Raw genomic sequence first — 20,041 nt, 5'->3', positions numbered from 1 at the left:
TCACCAGCTTCTGCAATTTAGACGTACGATATATGCACTTGAAATTTTCTTTTAGGTGAATGAGACAAAAAAAGAGGATGTTTCTAACTCTTGCTTTGGAACTTTTGCTGGTTTAGTTATGGCTTTATTGCTTTTCCCCACCGAGGGAAAACTAGTTGGCATATTGTCAATACCTTGCAAAGAGAAACATATCCTTATTAACTTAACATGTAGATGTGTTGTATTGTGTTTGTAGGTGTTAAATGTGATAAAATGCCAATCAAGGAGAGCCATGCTGGTTTGTAATGGTCAGCAATGTGGATTGGTTTCAGCTAATACCAACAAGGATACGAGGAGAAGGTAACAATGGCTACCTCGGTGTCATCTGTGATGCCATCTCCCTTTGCTCCGAAATCGAGCACATTGAACATGGCTGTCTTCATCGGATACTCTGTTATCGGGTTTGGGCTCAGAGTTGCACTCAGGTAATCTCCTCTTCCTCTGCCGCCATGGTTGTCGCAACCACCATTTTTTACCTTCTTTCTAGCCAAGGAGGAAGAGAGAGGCTTTTGTTTCCTCCAACGCCTTCCTTTCCTCCCCTCACAGCCATCAAAATTTGAGCACATCACAAGAATGACAAGGAGAATCAGCCCAAAGCATTTCAGTCTAAAGTCCCTCATCTTTACGTTTTGTGTGAGAGAGGAGGGAAGGCTGGGTTTAAATAGCCACAAGCCCTTTCCCTCTCTCGTGACTCTTTCCTCTCCACCTACTGCTACATAACAATAGAGAAGTCTGAAAGGCAAGGAATTCAAAATGTCCTACGCAAACAGTCTCATTCTTGTCACTCAAACCTTTTGCAAACATAATATTTTGTTTCTGGGGGAATCACGCGCTCATATATCTTGTGACAATCAGCAGGGACAACACTACCCTAACAGCTTGCTGCAAGCTAGTCCAGGAGTTCTGCACCCTCTGCTACATGCACATCAACTCGTAACAGTGACATGAAAGATTACAATTCCACGAAAACTCCATCACAGAGGAGAGGGTTTCTGTAAGTGTGTTTCTTCCTGATGCATGCAAAGGCCGAAGTAGGGCACATGAGTGGGGCAATGACAACAGCAGCTGCTCCTGATCACATGCAGCTGATCACGGGCGGGAGGATACTGCTCTGTCCACTCTGGGAGGTAACTATCTTGTCATTTTATTTAAGCAATTATTTGTATATTATATTAGTTATAATCCGAACTCGAATACCAGATAGATTAAACCTTGGAAAATAATACTCAGAAGTTGCTGTTGGTGATAAGGAAAGATTTATATGCTAATGAAAGTTGTGCTGATGTGAAACTATAGTCAGGTTGATCCATTAGTAGCAATCTGTACCTACGCTAGCAATCTGTGCAATCATGGAGGATGACAGAATACATACTCAAACATCAGAACAGGTGCGGCTTGTTGTCTTATGTGAACTTAATTTATTGCCTTGAACTACTTTAGGTGAGTTTAAATCTCCATTAGAGAGTCAACCTTAATTTCTTAATGTCATACACCATTTCCCAGTGTGCCCTGTAGAAAGATTCATGGCTCCCAGAGTTCTAATGCACATGCTACTTGGATCAGAAGGCATCCAACAATAGTTCACTTTCCCCAGAAGAAACCCTAAACATTGAAGAAGAGCCAGGAGTCACACAGATCATTCTGGAACAGCTTCAAGAAATAGCAACCACAACAGTTCTAACCAGGAAAAGAACAAGAAATGGTGAGTCCTTGTCTTCTCTGGAGCATGTGACCCTTGATCTGGGGCTCCCACTGCATCATTTGCATTGTTCTCTTCTCGGCGGTGTCATGGAACTCGTGGCCTTCATTTGCTTGCAATCACAGGCTGCCGTCATAACAAAGCTAAAACAAAGAAAAATATGTTGCTTCGTGGTGACCCTGCTGCCACACATACAATGCATGTTAGGGTTTTTATTCGGTGTACTGCATGCACGTGAACTTGGGGCTTCATTTCATGCTACCAACCTAAATCTTCCCTGCCCCAGCTTCATGGATTCTTGTGTGGATTGGATCTACCACATCAATAGCAGTGAGATCAGTGAATGCAAGTGGGGGGGAAGCCACGTTTCTTTCTTATCCTTGATGGGTCCCACTGATGACATTATCATCGGTAACAAAAGCATAAATCATGTTTGTATTCAGACGAGATGAGCCTAAACATGGATGGATACTGATTTATCCATCCTGGGTATGGATCCACTCCGACGCAAAGATTCAATCCTGTGTGCCACAACGATCCATCCTTGAGACGAGTGCCATGGTACTGACTTGATGTTACATGCTCTTGTTAGGTTAATCTGCAGCTCAAGTGAGGACTGTGCCAAGGACTGTCAGTTGTACTTCATCACCTGCAGCAAAATGGTTCCATTCTGATATTTATGTGGGCGATACACTGAGATCACCTTCTTTTCTGATTGAAGCTTCACGATAGAAAACAATCAAAGTCTGCTGCCCTGGGCAAGTAAGTGAACAACTAAGCCATGGGCTCCATTCTGCTATATCTGTGGGCGATAAGCTGAGAGCACCTTTTCTGATTGAAGCTTCGTGGCTGAAAACAATCCAAGTCTGCTGTCCAAGGCAAGTGAATAACTAAGCCATGCTTTTAGTGTGGTCTGCACTCTTGTGACCCACAGTACATACATGCATTGCAGTTCTTCATCTCACCCTGTTCAAAAGATGATCAGAACAGATTGAAAGAAACAATGGCCTTGACCCATCAGAGCGAGAGTAAAATAAAATAATTAGACAAAAGAAAAGATATCTCAAATATATTCACTAAAAACTTGACACAATTTACTTATTTTAATAATAATAATATTATTATTATAAGTTTTAATTATTTAAAGTCGACTATATGAATCTTTTATCATGTTACTGAGAAAAAAGAATACAAAACATAACTATATACAGTCTAAGGATAGACTTTGAAAACAATATATCATATTTAATCTCTTATGAGGTAAAATTTAAATTGGATTCTTCGTGGGTACTGAATTTTAATTTAACTTGTCTTTTATGTGAGATATTTGAAAATTTCAACTTTTAGGGGTTTTGTAAAGATATTCGGCACTTGTTCATTTGTTCTTGTATGAAGTAGCTTCATATGCTGCTTTCTTATAAAATAAAACATTATGTCAATATGCTTGGATCTCTCATGATAGATTAGATTTTTAGCCAAAGAAATAATTGACATATTATTAACATAAATTTTGGTTGATTTCTTCTGTGACACATGAGATTCTTGTATTAGTCTTCTTACCTAAACTACATGGCAAACACAAGAAGATATTGTTATATATCTTGCTTCACAAATTGATTGAGCAACTATAGGTTATTTTTTTGAAAACCATGATAATTCTTCCATATCGGGAGTCTATATGTATCTCATTCACCTCTGTAGAGCATGATGTGTCGTGAAAAGGGATTATTTTGACACAGAATGTTTTCTGAGGCCAAATACCATTCTTACCTTACTATCTGGTTCGACTCAAGATGTGTAGTGAAAAGGGTTGTGCATGTTCCTGATGGGTTTACATTGGTTGATGTCATCTGTATTTGCTTACTGAAACCAGAATCAGGCAGTAGAACATTTGAGTTGGTTTCAGAATGTTCAGTGCATCCATGGTTCTCAACCTAAGAACCGAGTTGGAAAGAGAGACGAAGTGTCATCAGCAAGTCTTGTGCCAGAATGTGGCAACGGAATACACATACAAGTGAAAAGCTGTGAGTGTGAGCATGCAATCGAGTATTAAATAGACTGTGCACCTCTTGCTAACACATTTGACTAGCTTCTTATTCTATTTATCTGATGCATGAGCTTAGCATAAGATAGGAATGGACTGCAAATTGACTTGAATAAATGATGTGTTTTAACTATGTGATTAGAAACACCACTTGATGTGGAAAGTACTCAAAGCTGGACCGGGTTGAGCGTTGCATTGATCTTGCAATCCTCAAGCCGGTTCGAGTCGATTTGGCATCGATTAGATTTGGCCCGTTTACAACTGGTTTTCGAAAGCCCATGACTTAAACTATTTGTTTGTCAGATACCTATTCTCTCTCTCTCTCTCTCTCTCTGTCCTTTATTATATTATTATGGTTTCCGTTTCAATGGTGACATAATTAAAAGCCCTATCTTTGCATATCTGACACACTTAACAATTTGGAAATCAGTACATGGTAATAGGTTTAAGCTTGTATGATATGCTACTTATTTGTTTCTATAAGGAAAAAAAATATGTTACCAAATTTACTGTACCAAACACACATGATTTATTACCACCACCTAAGGTTGAATTGATCGAGTTTATAGGGTTGGAAAACATTTTTGATGTGGTAGGATAATTGTTATCAAATGTTGTAATATGGAACTCATGTGTATATTACTCGAGAGTTTCCAACTTAAATTCTTCTAAAAATTAAAATAAATAATAATAATAATAATAATAATAATAATAATAATAATGATATAATTAGATAAAAATATTTTTAATTATTTTACAAGCGTCAGTCAAATGTTTATTTGGCGAAAATAACTAGACCAAAATGATACCGAATGAATAATACATGCCACAAACTAGATTAAGCATTTATATCATAGTGATACCATAATCCATAAAGAGAATATGATATTTTATTGAAAAACTTATTAGATTTTTATCGGATGATGTTTTTACAATTAAATTTTACCATGGGATACCTTTTTATTAAAACTTTCGATAATGCCCTTGAATTGGATTGTTTCGAGGCACAATTCACGGGCTGGTTTGGTTCGATCAGGGAGTCTAGATTTGGGTCAAGTCACTTCTGATTGGGTCACTTCGGATCGGATCGGATCGGATACTGCTTCCCTCCCTCTACGGTTTGTAGTCTACGAGAACCCTCGATAGTAACATGTTCTTCTAGAGTTTCCATCATGTTTTAATATAAACTTTGATGTGCTTTGATTGGTCGATGATGATATAATATCTCTAAAATAGTATAGAATCAGGAATCAGCCTACTATGATTGGTTGGAGAAACTAGTTTTCTGCTCCAAACTTACTTTGGATTTAAATGTAGTTGATCATCATGGTGGTTCACAATATATCGTTGATCCTCCTAAATTAAAAATGAGATATATACTTAAATTTGTTGATAGAGTTGGACTATGCAGTTTAGAGATAGTTTGGCCTTATATTAAGTCAAAATCTTTTGCAATTTGGTTGACTTCAAAAATTAGCATGTCAAGTTGAATTTTCTAATTGTGTTGATCTAAAAATGACTTTTATCATCGTTGTGCTACTTGATAATATACAAATGTCAACATTCAATATTATACTTCATAAATGAATATACAAATGTCAACATTATGACCTAACATGAAATCTTTTTTTCTATTATTATAGTGACAAATTGTTTTTAGATGATTCTGATTACCTTTGTCTTATTTATAATATTTACTTTTATATATAAATTAATATCTCATTGTGTAGATCCCTTCGACTCTGAAAACATAAACGAAGGAATTATAATAGGTATATATATATATATGATTATTTAATAATTTATAATAAATATTATTATGTTATACATAACTAATTAATTATATTTTTTGGTAGATATGAAATTAATGATACCTTCCTCACCACGTCATATATGGACAATAGTTAATAGTCATAGTTACATGGATTATTTTAGACGGTTTCCTTCTAAACCAAGTGGAGGCTATATGATACCTATTTCTCCTAAGTAGTATCATATAGATGTATTTACGAAGACTCTAATTAATTATATAACATATATTCCTAATATTATGATATAACGATATATCCATTTTAGTATTTTGAAAACCTAAAGTAAGGGTTGCATTTTTTGGTTTGAAAACCTAAAGTTGCATTTTTCCAAATCATGAAGAAGTGGTCGATGTTAAAGCAATAGTTTTTTTATTATATAAATAAAAAAATACTTTATAAAAGAGTTGTCAAATAGATAAAATATAGAAGATCTCACGTGTAAGTTGGTTTTAGGTGATGATAGTATCATCATCGTCGACTTTTATCAATTGTATAGTTTGTGTATTTTTATTTATATTTTAGTTTAGAGTTCATTTAAAGATATGTACATATGTTTTATAATTTTGTCTATGCTTATTATGTTAAGTATATCAAATGCATACTTCGATTCCTACTGAAAAGGCTTCTAATGCCAATTGATAATATCATTGAGGTATAATATTTTAATATTTTATATCTTTAAAATATGATACTTTATTTATTATATTATTTTATTTATGGATACATATATAGGTACAACAAAAATACGCCAAGTGTCAAAAGCTTGAAATCAAAAGATTACATCCTTCGAGATAATAGACTTGGTCATACATAGATAATTTTTATTTCAAAATTCTTCTTTATAATATTCTTGCAAAACTTTTTTAAACTCTAAAATATCTTTAAATACCTATAAAACATGAATAAATTATGTGTCAAATATCATAAATAAATTATTATATTAAACAGTATCATATCAACAAATTATAGATTTGATAAATTTTTACTTATCCAACAATATATAGCTCATCGATGATAAGTTCATCTTCATTTGGATATGGAGTTAAAAGATTAAGGCTTCTATAACTCTTTCCTCATAGAGATTTTTATACATATCTAGATTAAAATCGATAAGCTCATCGACAATATCATAGACATCATGTATATTATGACATATATCTTCCTCGACTTTTTTTGTTGTTCTTTAATCAATCCATTCTTGTTCAAATATCTTATAACTATCTTCATTGTCATCGATTATAAATGTCTCATTCCAATCAAAATTATAAGTTTGAGATTGTGCAATTTGCTCTTGTAACTCATGATTGTTTCCAAAAAGTTTGATGTTTAAAGTGGTGTAGAAGTAGATTTTTCAACTTGACCTACTCTAGTATTAGATGACTACTTTTCAAAAGTATTTCAAATTTCCAAGTATCGACAATGGTTATATTTCTTTGAAACTGTCCATCTTATCTAAAGTGTTAAATATTTTAGTATTTAAATGACATTAGAAATTGATAATTCTAAGTTATTAGGAATGAAACAAAGATGTATTTATCGAATATTATATATATTTTGCTTACTTCGACGAACGTCACATTGAGATATCAACTTTTGTTGTTGTAACGATGATTTGCTGATGCAGCAGACGCTTCAAAGACGTTGCCATGCTTTAGATATGCTGTCGAGTATTTTGTTATTCTCATATATATATATATATATATATATATATATATATAATATTATATTATATTATATTATTAAAGCTCATATTGATATGCAATTACTATGAAGGCTTTATCGATGCAATGGTTCATCCTGCAACCGTTGCACCCATTCCACGTTCTACCTCACTCACAGTCTTGCATATCGCAAATGAAGCCTTCGATCGTAGCTAAGCCTTCCCATTTGATGATGTAGAAGATGTACCATGAAAAGGGAGGGAGGTCGCAACAATTTAATAGGGCTTTGTTACGCTAAATGAGGTTATAGCGACGCACCACTTCTCACTGAGGAGGCTTCGCAAGACTTCCCTGTTTCATTCGTTGATCAATCGGATAGCGCGAGGTTAGTTTGAGATAAATCAATTGAATCGAATCGGGTAGCTAAAATTTGCTCCAACTAATTCACCTCAAAATAAATCGAGTCAAAGATAATCAATATACATGCCATGCACATACCAATGAAATCTCTCTGTTTGTTCCTTATTACACATTATTTTTAGTGTTAAAAGTGGCGATGATCAAGCCGTGTGCACGCATCTTAAAGCGTGGTTGAGAACAGTAGTACGTCGGGAGTTGATACGGAGGGGAAGACTTAAAAGACTAAATCTGTGCTCGACATCACTCGGGCGATTACGTCGTCGCCTACAATTCTGTAGCTTACTTTCTTGTTATTGCTCCTTTTATTGACCCTTCCAAGATCGATGCCCCATTGCCTCCTCCCGCAACCGCCGCCACCACCGCCCACGTTTCCTCCCCATCTCCGCTTCCATGGGAGAGCAAACCCCCCCCTCCGCCGCCGCCTCCTCTTCCTCCTCCTCCCCCAAGGAACTCCCCACCCCCAATCCCTCTCCCGTTACCACCACCACCACCATCTCTCTCCGCCCCCGAAAGACCCGAAAGGTTTCCACCTCGTCCTCTTCTTCCGCGGCCGAAGATGCCTCCAAGAAAACCCCCTCCTCCGCCGGCCGCCTCGCCGTCCGCGTGGTTCCCCGGCCGCTGTCCGCCGACGGGGAGATCGCTGCCGCCCTACGTCACCTCCGCGCCGCCGACCCCCACCTTGCCCGCGTCATCGACGCCCACGAGCCGCCCCTCTTCCAGTGCCTCCACCCCCCATTCCATGCCCTTGCCCGCAGCATCCTTTACCAGCAGCTCGCCTTCAAGGCCGCCACCTCCGTCTACACCCGCTTCCTGTCCCTCTGCGGCGGCGAGGCCGGCGTCGTTCCCGAGGCTGTCCTCGCTCTCAACCCGCACCAGCTCCGCCAGATCGGTGTCTCTGGCCGCAAGGCTTCCTACCTCCATGACCTCGCCCGCAAGTACCACAATGGCATCCTCTCCGACGCCGCCATCGTGGCCATGGATGACAAGTCGCTGTTTACCATGCTCACTATGGTCAAGGGCATCGGCGCCTGGTCCGTACACATGTTCATGATCTTTTCGCTCCACCGCCCGGATGTGCTCCCCGTCGGCGACCTGGGTGTTCGTAAGGGGGTGCAGATGCTATATAGCCTCGAGGATGTCCCACGGCCTTCGCAGATGGAGCAGCTCTGCGAGCGGTGGAGACCCTATCGCTCCGTCGGGTCCTGGTACATGTGGCGCCTCGGTGAAGCGAGGGGCGCACCAACTATGGCTACATCCAGCACCGAAGGAATCGATATTTTTGCCATGGGAGGAGGAACAGTGCAGCAGGCACAGCTTATCGATCCAATTCAGATGCTTCCCAGTCTTGGATGAAACTGCAAGATTCCTACTGGTACTGCTACTTGAAATGGCTATTTGTCCTTCTTCCTTTTCTCCTATTCAGCGAGCTGAGCTGCTGTCTTTGCTGAAGTTCTCTGCTTTGTTTCATGCCCATTGTTGTATGTGCTCATTAGCTGGAGCATTTCCAATGCCATGCTATTGGACTTCTTATGAATGACAGGTTGGCCTTTCCTCTGTATGATACTTCACCCTAGACTTCATAATTTCTCCGTGGCAATTGGTGGAAGCAACATATTGTCATAATGTTATTGGTCATCTAGTAGACTGCAAATCGTATTCTACATCAATATCAGTCACTAAAAGCTAGGATATTTGCTCGTCTATTGCAAAATCATTTCTTACTATATATCTAACTAAATTTTATTATCCAATTACCCTGATGGTAATAATTTATTGGTAAATCAGAGAGAAACCGATTTGTAAGTTTCAATTTCTGCTAATTTGTGCAGCCAAATCAAAATGCCACTTCTTAACATAATTGAATGTTAATACAAAATGAACACAATTATCTTTTGGCATTGTAGTTGTTTAAGAAATTATTTTCTGATAATTGCTATTCAGTATCTCCATAACTCAATGTGCAATCACTTGTCAAACTAAGAACAACTAAATCCCTTGGTGCTTTTTGCATGTTTTATAAAAAATTCATCATACCGCATTGTACCGCTCGGTTTGGGTAGTACATACTGGTCCGACAAGGAATCAATATGGGCGGTATATTGGTACACTCTCATGTACCATGTGTCAATATGATCGGTACGGCTCGGAATAGCTCGATACGTACCATACTGATAGTTGGTTGGTATATCGGTATAGATCAGTAAAGTGAACCATGATCAAAACCTTGGTTGTGTACATCGTGAAGACACAGTAGAGGTGGAGACAAGGCATGCTTCATAGAGCCTGTACAAGAGGCAAACAAGAGTACTAGCGACTGAAGAAAGCATTTGTAATACCTTGTGATATCATTCCTCTTCCTTTAAGTTAAATGCTGGTCTCTGTCATCCTCCTCTTCTCTCTCTCTCTCTCTCTCTCTCTCTCTATATATATATATATATATATATATATATATCTCCTGTCTCCATTGTTTTGAGCTATGGTGGATGGAAAAAGTTGGCAGATGGCAAAAGCATTGGTTGTGTCTAAAGACGAGTGTACCAGTGTCGACATCTCCTCCACTGTTTTACAATTGTTGTCAGCGCTTTTACAGTCTTTCATCTAGTTCCATCTTCTTTTGATAGTATCCATTGATAGGAATATTTGCAAAATATGAAAAGACCTTCTTCTTCTTCTCCTATCCATCTTATGATAGTATCCAATGATAGGCATAGTTGTAAAATCTGAAAAGACCTTTTTATCATTAAGATCTTAGTTTCAAAAATCCATTAAATTTGTTCCATTGATTTTTTTCTTTGTCTTCTCTATTACATTTATCCAAGACAGCCTCCAAAAATCAAGATCGAGTTCAGATTTGTCACTGAATTTAGGTTCATGACTGGGTTGTATTAGTTGAAAATTGAAATCAGTTAATTTGGACTTTGCTAATGTTGAATCTCGGATTTTGATGATAAAATCAATTGATGGGTTAATTGATCTAATCCATATTATTGAGTTAAGTGTGCAGGATTAACTACGATAACCAGAAAACACAAAGCAAGGATACCGGAGTTAAGTTCGATGGACGTTTAAGAGTCCGAAGAATCGTCGGAGATGCTGCCGGAACCAACCGAGAAGAATTCAGGAACTTGTCGGAATTTTCGGAAGTTCGCCGAAAAAATCGTCGGAGGTTCGCGGAGATCACCAAGAAGGCTCGGCTACTCGTTAAAGTCATCACAAGATCGAGAGCTTGTTGGGAGTCCATCGGAAGAAGTTCGTCGAAAAGCTCGCCGGAACAAGACTCGACGTTCGCGGTTGAAAAATTGCTTAGGATGTTTTTGGTTATGTAGTTCACTTGTAATTAGAATTAGGATTAAGAGATAATCCTATATCCTGGTTAGGGGCCAACTGGGCCTAAAATTAGACTTGGTTTGGGCTAAATTTAAAGCCCAACCAGTGAACTGGCGGTTGCACCGCCCAACGCCCGAGAGCCAGGCGGTGGCACCGCCAGTCCACTGTCAGTGTCAGACACTGACAGGCGGTGGCACCGCCAGCATCGGGAACCAAAGAGAATTCAAATTTTGGAGCCAAAATTTGAATCCTCTTGAGGCCTATAAATACCCCTCAATTCTCAGCTGAGAAAACAACTCTTTGAGAAGCAATTGATTGAGAGAAAAGTCTTAGAAAAGTCTTAGCAAGTCTTGTTTTCAATTTGCTAGAGTGTTCACCTCCTTCTTTCTTGCTGAAAATTTGTAAGAATGTGAACCGCTTGTAAAAAGTAGGAAGAGGGGTATTTGCCCTTCCCCTTCAAGAGATTTGCTAGTGGAAGGTGGGAGCCTCATCGAAGAGGGCCTCGCAAGTGGATGTAGGTCATTTGATCGAACAACTTTAAAATCGGTCTGGTTTGCATTTCATTATTGCTATTTACATTACTGCAAACCTTCTTACGAGCTTTATTTCCTCATTACCTTTGCTGCACAACTTTATGAATACGCTTTCAAGTTAAGCACTTCCGAGTTCGATTTTTATTGTACGAAAGATTTGTCAAAACCGACCTTTTAATCCGCTGCACTAATTCACCCCCCCCCCCCTCTTAGTGCCGCTCTGATGAAACAAGCTCCTAGAGCTTGGTATGAAAGGCTTAGTTCCTTTCTTATTTTAAATAATTTTACCAAAGGCAAGATTGATACTACATTGTTTATCAAACATTTTGAAAATAATTTTCTTATTGTGTAAATTTATTTTGACGATATTATTTTTGGCTCTTCGGACGAATCACTATGTGAATCATTTGCCAAATGTATGAGTCATGAATTTGAAATGAGTTTAATGGGTGAATTAACTTTCTTTTTGGGATTACAAATCAAACAACTTAGTGATGGTATATTTCTTAACCAATCTAAATATACATTAGAATTGTTAAAACGATTTAACATGGATAATTCAAAAGCAATAAACACCCTTATGAGTACTTCGACTAAGTTAGATATGGATGAAAATAATGAAAATTTCGATCAAAAAACATATAGGGGAATGATAGGTAGTCTACTCTACCTCACTGCGACTAGACCGGATATTATGTTTAGTGTAGGACTTTGCGCTAGGTTTCAATCTAATCCTAAATTATCTCATCTTAAGAGTGTTAAAAGAATATTTAGGTATCTTAAAGGAATTCCAAATTTAGGATTGTGGTATCCAAAATATGAAAAATTCGATTTAATAGCTTATGCAGATGCTGATTTTGGCAGATGCAGGATAGATAGAAAAAGTACATCCGGAACATGCCAATTTTTAGGACATGCACTTGTTTCTTGGACTTCCAAGAAATAAAATTCAGTTGCACTATCTATGGCGGAAGCCGAATACATTGCTGCAAGTGCATGCTGTGCACAAGTTGTTTGGATGAAAAATACATTAGAAGACTATGAAATTCACTTCAAAAACGTTCCCATAAAATGTGATAATACTAGTGCCATATGCCTTACCAAAAATCCAATTCAGCACTCTAGAACTAAGCATATCGATATTAGGCATCATTTCATACGCGATCATGTCCTTAACAATAATGTTGTTTTAGAATTTATTGACACAAAGCATCAATTGTCAGATATTTTTACAAAAGCCTTAAATGAAGATCAATTTGAATTTATTAGAAGGGAACTAGGCATGTTAAATTGTCCCTGAAAATAAGCTTGTTTGAATATATTTTCCAAAAAATGTCTCATCCTTTTTTGTTCTTCTATGGATTTGACTTCATTATTCTCCTTCGATTCAAAATGACATATTGAAGTACAACTCATTATCTTAACCTATCTTGAGTCAAACACCTCTGAAAAACAAAAGGGGGAAGAATTTTTTTTTTTTTTTTCCTTCCGCAGCACGCCAGGCGGTGGCACCGCCCGAGACACCCTATAAATTCCAAATGGTTAGGGCCGGCGATGACACCGCCCCCAACCCGTGCAGACCTCCCTTAAACTCTCCCAAAAACTTCCTAACTCTCATTCTAACTTCTAGAAGTCTTGGAGAGAGATTTTTATTGGTCCAAGCTCTCCATCCTCCAAGAAACACTCCATAAGGTAAAATCTTTCCTTCCCCTTCTTCTTGTTTTACCTACTCATTACAATTTCATATTTTTTTTCATCTTGTCTAGACAATGGCCCCTAAGAGATCGAAAGGGAAAAGGATTGAAGGAGATTCATATGACCACGATCTTTTTAGATCCAAAGAAGAGGCCCTTAGGTTTCCAAAATTTGAAACAAGATGTATCCATAAGGGTAAACACGTTGATCTCGATGAACTAGGAGACTTAGAACCCATTATGTGGTTTGCTCATCTAGAGGCCCTACCTCTCCTACAAATAGATGAACCAATTTATCCCAGGTTAGTTAGACTCTTTTAAAAATACTATAATCGAGAACGTAGATCAGTCCAAAATCAGTGATTCAGTTCGATGTATAGACCGATCAATCAAAACAAAAAAAATATTCTTATGTCATATCACGATTATTTCAAGAATTATGAAAATGTAATGGCACCCTACAAATATGAAAAGAGGTACCTAATGAAAATAATATCTTTTTCTCAAGAATTCACCCTATTATTTAATTTATTTACTTATTATTTATTTTGGATATGTCATTATATTAAGTGAATGTATTGATTGAAATGAATATATTTTAAAAAGAGGGGGAAAAGTTACTTGGTGACACTTTTGTCACCTTGAATAAAAAAAAGGTATGTCATGCTTAAATAATCAAAGTTATTCGCCCTCGTTTTTCTTAGTTTGATCAAACGCAATCTTGGTTTGCCATGCTTGATTGAATTATCTTGTATATGTTTTCCACCATGAATTGTTTGGTTTAACTCAAGAAGAAATTAGCTGCTCTTGTTTTTTACTCAGAATTGACCAAATAAAATCCTGATTGAATTTATATGTTACATATGTTTTCCACCATAATTAGTTGTTTTGTTTAACTGAACAAGACATAATGTAGAATGGGCTTGATTAGGATTACTCCTAATCAAGTTGCTAACGTGAACGATGCTAACGTACGCATAGAATTGTGTTTTAAATAATTTTTTTTTAAGATGTATTGTTTTATATATTTATCAATTAGTGCTTCCATTTTGTAATGTTTTTCATGATAAAACTCTTTACCAATCTGATTCCTTAATCAAATTAGATGAAATTAATCTAATAGAGATAAGCACCATGTATTGGATTATGATCGATCAACATAACTGTTTTGGATACTCAATACGGTAACACATGCAGGATATTACAGTTAAAGATACTATGTTGCCATATGGGGGGTTAATCACTAGATTTCTTCGTGCCTATGACATTTGCATCGCACCCGATGAAGAAACAATTCAAAGTGATAGATATAACATCATCAATAAAAATCTACTAAGAGACTTAGGTGCACATTTAACAATGGAATATGATTAAGGTAACCTAGAAGGACTGATCCTATTCCTCCACCAGTAGAACAACCAGAAACACCAATTTTTAGGGGAAATGAATCTTCTCCTCCTAGTCCCTTTGGCGCAGCACCTTCAGCTCCTGTTTTATCCTCTGAATGACTCATTATGGCAGAACTGTCTCAGATTAAATTCCAACAAGACCAACTCAAATCGCAACAAGAACAAATTCAACTTCAGCAAATTGAAATTTTGAAGGAACTACAACAAATGAATAAAAAAATAGATGTTATGTATCAGCATTATGGATTACCTCCTAAGGATTAATTGATGTATCTTTTTATTCTGCTCTGTTTACTCTTAATATCAAGGTCGAAGCTTGTCATCTTTTGAACGAAAACTAAACCTTCTTCTTAGATGTAATTTTAAAATTTTGGATATATGCTGATTTTTAGATGAATTCTGGATAAATATTTTTGGCAAACTTGAATGATTAATCTTAATGCTAGATTTTTTCTCTATTGATTTGATGATCACATATTGTGTGTTTCAAAGTCTCATCTCCTTTTTGTTGATGACAAAGGGGGAGAAAAGTGATGACTTGTACCATTTTGATAGCATGACTTATATGAATTACAAAAGCTTGTGTGATATGAATGTCTTATATGCCTTGCAAAATCTTTGAGAATATCGCAAGATTGATTGATCATATTGAAGCATGCCTTACACCTATATCATGAAATTCATGTTGAAAATCTTTATCTCTTGTCGTAGTAAAAATCGTCCCTTATCATTCGACTTGAAAATGATTTTCATCGAAGTTTCGTATTTACTATTGCTTAATGAGAATAACGATAAGTTCTACAGTTAGAACTTATCGGTTTATGCTTGAATTCAATGGGATATAATTCAAGTGTTTTTATCTTCTCATAATATGGCATATAGATAGGGGGAGTTATGTTTAACTCCGTCATCAATTAATTGTCATCATAAAAAAGGGGGAGATTGTTGAATCTCGGATTTTGATGATAAAATCAATTGATGGGTTAATTGATCTAATCCATATTATTGAGTTAAGTGTGCAGGATTAACTACGATAACCAGAAAACACAAAGCAAGGATACCGGAGTCAAATTTGATGAACGTTTAAGAGTCCGAAGAATCGTCGGAGATGCTGCCGGAACCAACCGAGAAGAATTCAGGAACTTGTCGGAATTTTCGGAAGTTCGCCGAAGAAATCGTCGGAGGTTCGCGGAGATCACCAAGAAGGCTCGGCTACTCGTTAAAGTCATCACAAGATCGGGAGCTTGCTAGGAGTCCATCGGAAGAAGTTCGTCGGAAAGCTCGCCGGAACAAGACTCGACGTTCGCGGTTGAAAAATTGCTTAGGATGTTTTTGATTATGTAGTTCACTTGTAATTAGGATTAGGATTAAGAGATAATCCTATATCCTGGTTAGGGGCCAACTAGGCCCAAAATTAGACTTGGTTTAGGCTAAATTTAAAGCCCAACCAGTGAACTGGCGGTGGCACCGCCCAGCACCCGAGAGCCAGGCGGTGGCATCGCCCAGCGCCCGAGAGCCAGGCGGTGGCACCGCCAGTCCACTGTCAGTGTCAGACACTGACGGGCGGTGGCACCGCCACTGACAGGGGGTGGCACCGCCAGCATCGGGAGCCAAAGAGAATTCAAATTTTGGAGCCCAAATTTGAATCCTCTTAAGGCCTATAAATACCCCTCAATTCTCAGCTGAGAAAACAACTCTTTGAGAAGTAATTGATTGAGAGAAAGGTCTTAGAAAAGTCTTAGCAAGTCTTGTTTTCAATTTGCTAGAGTGTTCACCTCCTTCTTTCTTGTTGAAAATTTGTAAGAGTGTGAACCGCTTGTAAAAAGTTGTAAGAGGGGTATTTGCCCTTCCCCTTCAAGAGATTTGCTAGTGGAAGGTGGGAGCCTCATCGAAGAGGGCATCGCAAGTGGATGTAGGTCATTTGACCGAACCACTTTAAAATCGGCATGATCTCTGGTTTGTATTTCATTATTGCTATTTACATTACTGCAAACCTTCTTACGAGCTTTATTTCCTCGTTACCTTTGCTGCACAACTTTACGAATACGCTTTCAAGTTAAGCACTTCCGAGTTTGATTTTTATCGTACGAAAGATTTGTCAAAATCAACGTTTTAATCCGCTGCACTAATTCACCCCCCCCTCTTAGTGCCGCTCCGATCCTAACAGCTAAGTCCTACTTGATCAGCTTAGGATTCATTTGGATTAGTTGGGATCTATCTGAATTTGTTGTGTCAAGTAAATCAGTTGGAATCCATTATAATTAATTGGAGTTGTCTGAGATTGGTCAGAAATGGCTTGAATTTGTTTGGATAGGGAGGTTCATTGAATCCATTGATATCAACTGAATCGGGTAAGATCTGTCAACCTAAAAAAGAAAATGTAGGATTCTTGGCCGGCTTAGGTCCAGCATGATCTTGATTGGCTCAAAAGCTCGAGTGGTCCCCTTGTCTATTAGATTCTACTCTACCAATAGCTGGACAAAAAGCTAGGATGTCCAATAAGTCCTCTGTTTTATTCGGTGGCCAAATCATGCACATGGACATGAACTTTCATGATCATGAATCGCTTGGCTTCCACATTTGTTAGTCTCTAGATTAAATGGATGAATCCTGACATTGCTATTTAACCTGCATAATTGTTAAATGCTGTTTGTATATACATGTAGATTTTGTTAGATTGGTTAACCATCCACAGTTTGCCCAACAACCAAAATTTGAACTTATATTTCAGTTGAGTTAACCTAAGTGATGTATCTCGTATTGAAAGTCTTGGGAACTGTTCGCATTGAGTCAAAACTTTGATGGTGATGATATGAATTATAAATGAATAAGAATTAGTTAGGAGTTCTACTTGTTTTTGGATTATGAGTATAATAGTTCAGGTTTGTGTGTTTTTTTATAAATTTTTTAGATTGATGGGCATAAAATTTGTGTTTAATTTTATATCGTGGATCCTTCTCACCTTGTTTATGTATGATCTTGTGGTCCCTGGATATTAATACATCAAAAAAGTCATTTTGACCGTACAAATAATGGTCAAAGTTTAGAATGTAATTCTTATTAAATCCGTGTTTAGGCTACTTAAGAGTCGACACTAGTTATTGAGTCTATATTAGGCTATGTATTGCATTATGAGATGGATCTTCTGTGAGAGACTTGAAGTGAGTTAATCCAAAATTTATTTGAGTTCTGTTCCATGTTTAATTTTTTTCCCCCTCCCTTTTCTTTATTCCTTGTCTTCCATCCATTTACTTGAGGTTTTGAGTATTTACTTCCAAAACATGGACCTGGTTGTTGTTACTATGGGTGATGTTTTACTTCCAGCAAATTTATCGTCTCTACATCAATATGATTGTTTATTTTTTTTGAGTGATCTGCAATTTAATGATTTAGTGGTCTTGTGATATTGGGTCTTTTAATGTTTTTGTTCTATTAAAGATTATCTGAAATACAGTTGAAAAAATAGCTGAGGTGCAGAACAATGCCAATTGTGGTTTGCTCAACTGTGGCCCAAGTATAAACCACCTACGCCTTATACCTGTTGATAGTTTTGTTTGCCTCTGATATAGATAGAATGGCAGATGATTATGCCAACATGGTCTTGTTCCTTTTGTATGATAAGTTTGTATTTTGTTTGGTTCATCTTTATGTACTATTCTAACTGTCCCTTTATCTTGTTATATTATGTGACTAGTAAAATCTTCATTTGGATGGGCTGATCAATTATACAGATTATTTGTGTTATCACTTCCGAAATCATGATATGCTAAAGCAACAATTGTATATCACTCATGCATGTATTGATTTGTTCCAGAATCAAGTACCTGCAGATTGTTGGAGGGTTATAAACAATTCTTGCTCGGTAAATGTTGTCGCCAAGTGACTGTTGCTTTCTCCTCTCTATGATAAGAAAATAGAACAAGTTTTCTTTTTCTGGAATTTGACTAGCGTGGCAACATTTATTTGAAGTTGAACTTACAACCTGATGAAGCTGTTGCTAGAGAGGTAATAGCTTGATCTGTAGGTTTTTGCATAATTAATATCCAAGTAGATTTTTATTCTGTGTGGTGGAAAGTTAGGACTGCTGAATTTTGAGGTCATCATAAGTTTTATAATTGCTGTTCTTTAATAGATTATGAAACCATTTTTTTGTTACAAGTTGCATATGTGACTGTGTGCTTGTGCAGAATCTCAACTTGTCAGTATTAGTGATCTCTGTGAAGCTCCACTAAGGATCTAACATGTATACAGAGTTTAATTGAGCTGCTTGTGAACCTTTGACTATTAGCTGTATCATGCGATGATTAATGCATCAAGATAAGAATTTATTTCTCTTATCTTCTATTGTTTTACATGTTTCTGAAGTTTCTGTCTTTTTTTTTTTTGCATCATAATTCTCGGTGTCATGATTCGTTCCCTCTCTTCATCCCTGCCTGCATGTATAGTTTTCAAACATTAATCAGCTTAATCTTATTCTTGTTTGTTGAGTGTTTAAATTCATATATCTTGGCTTTTTTTTTTTTAAAACTAAATCTGAGATAATTTCAGTTAAAATTAAAAACTTTTACTGCCTCTGATATCTTAAACAGTCATTTAGTGCAAATAAGGTTGTAAGATTTATTTGTTGCAAAGTCACTGACACAGTTGTTTATGTTAATTGAGTATCCATTTCAATCTCCTAAGATCTTATGATCTCATCATGTGATGCTCAACCAAGAATTGATTTAAATGGTCTGTTACATCGTCCTTAATTCAATGTGGTAATTTAGAAGGACACAAAAGAAAAAGCAGAGTGAAAAAGAGTTTTGAAGGCTTGGGTGACATTGTGTGTATGAGTGAGAGAGAGAGAGAGAGAGAGAGAGAGTTCTTGTTGATGGGATGGTGAAACATTATTTTGCTGGTCGTGCCTGTGCTTGCATGCATCTCTCTGCCCCAATTTCTGTTCGATTTACAGGAAGCTTTTGTATGTCTCTCTCCCTTTCTGTCATCATACATACCTGCTGCTGCTGTTAGTGTTGCATTCTCTTGTTGGGTCCATCTCAGCCTCATCTTTTCGCTGCAACAAAGAGAGCATGGAGGAGGGGCGCTTCTCTCTAAGGCTTTGATGATTGCCTTCGTTTCCCTTCTCCCGAAGAGTGATGCAGTGGGAGGAGGTGAAAGGTTTATTAAGCCTGGTTGGAGTCTATGTTTTTAATTTTGAATAATACGATCTGGCATGGGCAGTAAGTATTGGTCTGCCAACAGATCGATACGTGAATCATTCGTTACCGAGCGAAACGCTGAATATCGTCTCGTATTGGACGATACATGCTATATTGGGGGATAACGATCGAAATTTTAATCGTTATCACTCGACACAGGTCGGTAATAATCAAAATTGATCGTTACCGACCTGTAACAGTAT

At 37.2% G+C, this 20,041-nt stretch overlaps 1 protein-coding gene and 1 long non-coding RNA gene across 3 annotated transcripts; both read left to right on the top strand.

The window, feature by feature from the left end:
* The first annotated feature begins 202 nt into the window (after nt 1-202).
* On the top strand, nt 203-2,758 carry LOC135665607 (uncharacterized). Of its 2 annotated transcripts, none has more exons than XR_010509383.1 (5): nt 203-464; nt 895-1,166; nt 1,336-1,427; nt 1,543-1,741; nt 2,331-2,758. It is a non-coding gene; the product is annotated as an uncharacterized LOC135665607 (long non-coding RNA). The 2 variants fall into 2 exon arrangements; XR_010509382.1 differs by having other exon boundaries at nt 204-464; nt 898-1,166.
* Nucleotides 2,759-7,925: 5,167 nt separating this feature from the next.
* On the top strand, nt 7,926-18,576 carry LOC135665597 (DNA-3-methyladenine glycosylase 1-like). Its single transcript, XM_065177225.1, has 2 exons — nt 7,926-9,046; nt 18,452-18,576. Exon 1 carries the CDS (start codon nt 8,065-8,067, stop codon nt 9,025-9,027), a length of 963 nt encoding a protein of 320 aa, XP_065033297.1. The 5' UTR covers nt 7,926-8,064; the 3' UTR covers nt 9,028-9,046; nt 18,452-18,576.
* The last annotated feature ends 1,465 nt before the right edge of the window (nt 18,577-20,041 follow it).

Source organism: Musa acuminata, unplaced genomic scaffold (genome assembly GCF_036884655.1).
Source record: "Musa acuminata AAA Group cultivar baxijiao unplaced genomic scaffold, Cavendish_Baxijiao_AAA HiC_scaffold_1033, whole genome shotgun sequence".
NCBI lineage: Eukaryota > Viridiplantae > Streptophyta > Magnoliopsida > Zingiberales > Musaceae > Musa > Musa acuminata.
Note: the sequence above shows the minus strand (reverse complement) of the source record. Positions and strands in the feature narration are given on the sequence as shown.

Excerpts from the sequence above, each read along its gene's own strand:
- LOC135665597 (XM_065177225.1), top strand. The coding sequence starts at position 8,065 with ATGGGAGAGCAAACCCCCCCCTCCGCCGCCGCCTCCTCTTCCTCCTCC.